Source organism: Otolemur garnettii, unplaced genomic scaffold (genome assembly GCF_000181295.1).
Source record: "Otolemur garnettii isolate 467f Iridium unplaced genomic scaffold, OtoGar3 scaffold00021, whole genome shotgun sequence".
Lineage (NCBI taxonomy): Eukaryota > Metazoa > Chordata > Mammalia > Primates > Galagidae > Otolemur > Otolemur garnettii.
The window spans coordinates 19,469,776-19,474,314 of record NW_003852416.1 but is presented as its reverse complement, the minus strand read 5'-3'; the positions used below and the strand labels follow the sequence as shown (position 1 = coordinate 19,474,314).

At 59.5% G+C, this 4,539-nt stretch overlaps 1 protein-coding gene across 1 annotated transcript; it reads right to left on the bottom strand.

Moving 5' to 3' along the window:
- Positions 1 to 2,148: 2,148 nt before the first annotated feature.
- On the bottom strand, positions 2,149 to 4,093 carry LBX1 (ladybird homeobox 1). Its single transcript, XM_003787248.2, has 2 exons — positions 3,630 to 4,093; positions 2,149 to 2,956 (listed from the first exon to the last, which is right to left on the bottom strand). The coding sequence occupies exons 1-2, from the start codon at positions 3,952 to 3,954 to the stop codon at positions 2,436 to 2,438; spliced, it is 846 nt and encodes a 281-aa protein (XP_003787296.1). The 5' UTR covers positions 3,955 to 4,093; the 3' UTR covers positions 2,149 to 2,435.
- Positions 4,094 to 4,539: the final 446 nt, after the last annotated feature.

Sequence of the window (4,539 nt, the reverse complement as noted above, 5' to 3'; positions counted from 1 at the left end):
CGCGCGGGGACCTAATCCATCAAATTGTCTACAAATTGTGAAGAAAATTCAAAAACCATATGGTCGCCAGCGCCGGCGCGCTCTGGGCTGCGGAGGGCCGCGGCAGTGCCCGCACCAGGAGCCACGGGGGGCTGGGCCGGGCTATTGTCGCCTGTCAGCGGCCGCCCGGGCCCATTCGTCCCGGCCTTCATGGTCCGCGCTCCGAATTACAGACCCATCCATCCTAAGAGAGGGCGATTTATGTCGCCCGAGAGGAACCGGCCGCATGCCGGCCTGGCTGCCCGACCACCTCTTTCCTTCTCTCCCCTTCTTCCTCCTCTCTCTCCTCTTCTTCCTCCTCTCTCTCTTTCTTCCTCCCTCTCTACCTTTTCCTCTTTTTCTCTCCCTGTCTCTCTGCGGCTGTCCACTTTCTTCCTCTGCTTTTGGAATGTCTTTCTGAGCTCCTTTCCCCCTGTTTGTTTCCTCCTGGACATGCACGTTCCTGACTTAGGCCCGAGGGCCCCATCGCCTGCCTCCTCTCCTGCCCGAGACCAGATGCGCATTTCTCACATCAATTTTGCGGAGATAGAGAGAGTCGGGCGGCCTGGAGGCGGGACCCTACTCTGGTGACAGTGGCCACTCGCCAGCCCAGCGACAACAAAAGCCCAGAGAGAAATCCGCTCTGTCAGGGAAAGTGAAAGCAGCCTGAGCCCCCACCCAAGCCGTCCTCCGGGCACCGCAGACCCCAGAGAGTCTTTGAGAGATGATGTTCCTGCCTCTAACCCAGTTCCAGGCCCAGAATTTGTGATGTTACCAGAAAGTCAGCCCACTCAGACGCTTTGGGTTCACAATTCCGGGTGCCCATATGCTCAATTAAACCTACCCTTGCTGCCTTTGGCCTCATCGCTCTCAACTTCCAAGGAAGTTCAAAATTTAAAGCCCCCAAGCTCAGCCGGGATGTCCCACTGAATGATACCCGCCCTGCACTCCGGGCTTAGCCGGAGTCTCAGGGGGCTCAGGGCACGATGCCCTTGGGTCTGGGGTGCCGCTCAAGAACCACAGAGCAAGTCCTCTTCCCCATCCTTCGTTGCACACTAATTTTGTGCCTGCGACAACTCCCAAGTACACGCGAATTTTCTCCTAGCATTGCACGCCTCGATGTTTACCCCGACCTGGCGAAGCCCGCTTCTTTCCGCATTTAGTAGCTGACGCTGCATTATGAAAAAGAAGCGCCTCCTAGTGCTTGCCCTTCATCCCTCACCCCTCACTCTCACGCCTGCCCTGACACTCCCCCCAAATCTCCAAGGCTGGGGTGACCAGAGGAGCAGCAGCTAGAAGCCCAGCTTGCCGCTGCTTCTTGGAAGCGGCCCACTCACTCAGACAAGGTCACTGCCGGTTCTAGTAAAATGGCAAAGACTTTATTGGAGAAAGAGGCCTTGGGTACAGTCCAGGGAGGAGAGGGCAGGAGCAGGGAAGGGGCAGTCAGGACCTACACTCATCTGGCCACCCTTGTCTGGCCAAGTCCAGCTAGGAACAGGGTGTTGGGGACAGCGAGAGAGACCCAGAGCTGCAGAGGCGGTGGGATGAGGACTTGGGTCGGCCTCCTCTCTGTCTCTGTCACATGCAAAAAAATTCTAAAAAGAGTAAAAAATAATTCTAGGGCTTTGGGTTCTGTTTTCGATGGTTGGTTGGTTGATTTTTCCCCCCTGCATTGTCCCTAAGACTCGGACTCTGCAAGTCAGTCCGAGGAAATGCGGGGAAATGTGGGAGAGAGGGAAGAATCTTTAAAATAGCGTTAGTGGGCATTGGGAGGCAGAAATGGCATCGAAAACAGACTTCTTTTGGGGTGGAAGAGGAAAGATCAATTTTGAAACTTGCAAGTCAGTACCAGGCTACTCCCCTCATCCCCTTCCCACGCGGGAAAATAGGCAGAAGGAAATAAGTCAACTGCAATAGGACGAGGGCGGCGAGGAGGGAGTGGGCCCGTGCATTCACCACATGCAGAGAAAAATCAAAATAGCGGGAGCTGCCCCCCCCCTCTAGACTGCAGGTTAGTGTTCGCCGCCCTGGATTCTGCCTCGCCCTCAGCAAACCCAGCAGCCCAAGAGCTTTGAAAACACCGAAATCTCCGAGATTTAAAAAAATAAAAGAAAAAATCAGGCTGCAATGGGGAAAAACCCGCTATGTAAGTTTAAATATTTATACAGAAGCCATACAGAATCGCACGGCGAGGGCTCCGGGAGCGGCTGAGGCCGCGTGCGGTGGCCGGCCCGGCCGGCCAGCCCGGGGTTTATTGCTTCGAGAGGGAAGAAGCGGCTACTGGGAGCCGAGTCCAGGGCCAGAGACAAGGGAGGAAGCAGGAGTTCCAGAGGAGGTCCCAGCTCCTCTCCGCGGTCGGGTCCAGGAGGCGGTGAGCGGGCGATAGGGGCCCAGGCGGCGGAAGATTCCGGCGCCGCTCAATCGTCCACGTCGATCTCTTCGTCTTCCTCGTCCTCCGAGCAGTCCTGGCTGCTGGCTGGCTGGTCCGTGAGCGGAGAGGCAGGTGAAAGCTGCAGGGGCCCAGCGCCCGGGGCCTGCGGGGCGCCTGGGGGAAGCGCCGGAGAACCAGGCCTGGACTTGGCCCTGCCACAGCCGCCACCTCCGCCGCCTGTGGCCTCCGAGTTCTGCTCGAGTTCGGCCAGCGCCACGATATCCATCTGCCCGCTGGGGCCCAGTTTCTTGGCGGACTCCACGTCGGCCTTCATCTCCTCCAGGTCCCGCTTGAGCTTGGCGCGCCGATTCTGGAACCAGGTGATGACCTGCGCATTGGTGAGGCCCAGCTGCTGCGCGATTTGGTCGCGATCGGCGGGGGACAGGTACTTCTGGTATAGGAAGCGCTTTTCCAACTCGTAGATCTGGTGGTTGGTGAAAGCCGTGCGCGACTTTCGCCGCTTCTTGGGGGTCTGCCGCTGCCCAAAGATGGTCATCCCGTCGCGGCCTGTGAGGAAAGGACAGTGTAGGCTCATACTGGGAGACAGGAAGCCCCACTCTGGTTCTCACCCCCAGTGACTCCCTACTCCATCCAGGCACTTGGGGCCTCAGTCTACCAGTTTCCGTCTCATTTAATTCGGCCTCCGTCAGTAACTCAAGCAAGCCTCAGCTATGGCAAAACTCCTTCTTCTGTCTCTGGTATCCCGGAAGTCCCAAGTAAAAATTGTTTTGGTCTCTAACACCACCCCCCCCCCGCAGTTGTTTTGAAAGACCCAAAGTCTGAGAGCAGGAGAATGCCAGACAGGGACTCCAATGCGGTGTGAACGTTGGTTTTCTAACCTTTCCCGATTAACTTGACTCTACCCTACCCAGAAGTTCCCAGTAAGATTCTCCACCCCAAAAAAGATTCCCTACCCCAAAGAGCAGGGCTGGGAGATCTCAGGCCACCAGAAATAGGAGGGAGCCCAGCAAAGCACTCAGACTGCGGAGAGAGTTTGGGTTCCTGCCACCGCTCAGGTCTTGCCAGACTTTGGCCAACACAGCGGTCCCTAAAAAAATAGGTACTAGGTTCATCCCACCTAGCTCCACTCCCAGCAGGAAGGGCCCTGGCGGCAGGCTCGCGTAGAGGCGGGTGGAGGCATAGGGCACTGGGTGCAGGGTAAACGAGTAGCGGCACCTACCTTCCGCTGCCTGCAGAACGCTGACCTCCAGCCCCTTAAAGGTCTTGCTGGCTAGCTCCTCCAGAGCGCACAGCGGCGAGGTCTGCGAGAGCAGCGCGCGGCCCGCCAGGGGCAAGCCGCCCGGCGCGTGCTTGTCCGCGGCGGCCAGCAGGTGCGCCGCCCCGCACAGCGAGTAACTTCTCCGCACCGACGGCTTGTTGAGGATGTCCTCGATGCTGAAAGGCGTCAACGGCTTGTTGGAGTTGGCGGGCGGCGGCAGGTGGTCCAGCGGGCTGCGGCGCCGCTCCTCCCCTGGCGCCGCCTTGCCGTCCTCCTTGGAAGTCATCTCGGCCTCGTTCGGGGGCCCGGCCGGGGCGGCTCGGGCCACAGGGACCCAGCCCGCGGGCAGCTCGGGAGCCGGACGGCGCGGACGGGTAGCAGAGGGCAGGAAGGAGGCCCCACTGAGCCGAGAGCGGGCCAGGAGCGGGGCCGATTAGCACAGCGGCTGAGGCGGGCAGAGCAGCGCAGGGCCCCGGGAGCAGGGCGCTGACGCGGGCGCCGCGGCCGCCGCCCGGGCTTCCAGCAATCCGGGGCCAGAGCCGGGGCGCGCCGCGCGGGGCTCCAGTTTCGCCAGCCCCGGTGCTATTTAAAGGTGTCAGGTGGCTCCGTGGCGGCTCCTGGCCCGGGGTCCTGGCGGCCGCAGTTAGAAGAGCCAAGGCTAGGGCGCCGATCCCGGACTGCGAGGGAGGCAGACAGACGGGGCAATTGACTATTGCTAACAAGTTAGCCTTGATGAAGGAGTAATCAATTATCTGCAGGAGCACTTCTCTTTCTCTTTCCTTTCTTTCTCTCCTCTTCTTTCTCTGTGTTCTCTCTCTCCCTCCCTCCCTCTCTCCTCTGCTCCCCCCGTCTCTCTTCTTCTCTCCCACTC

Excerpts from the sequence above, each read along its gene's own strand:
- LBX1 (XM_003787248.2), bottom strand. The coding sequence starts at position 3,954 with ATGACTTCCAAGGAGGACGGCAAGGCGGCGCCAGGGGAGGAGCGGCGC. Across the intron at positions 2,957-3,629 it reads CGTTCTGCAGGCAGCGGAAG|GCCGCGACGGGATGACCATC; the intron begins GTAGGTGCCGCT and ends CTTTCCTCACAG.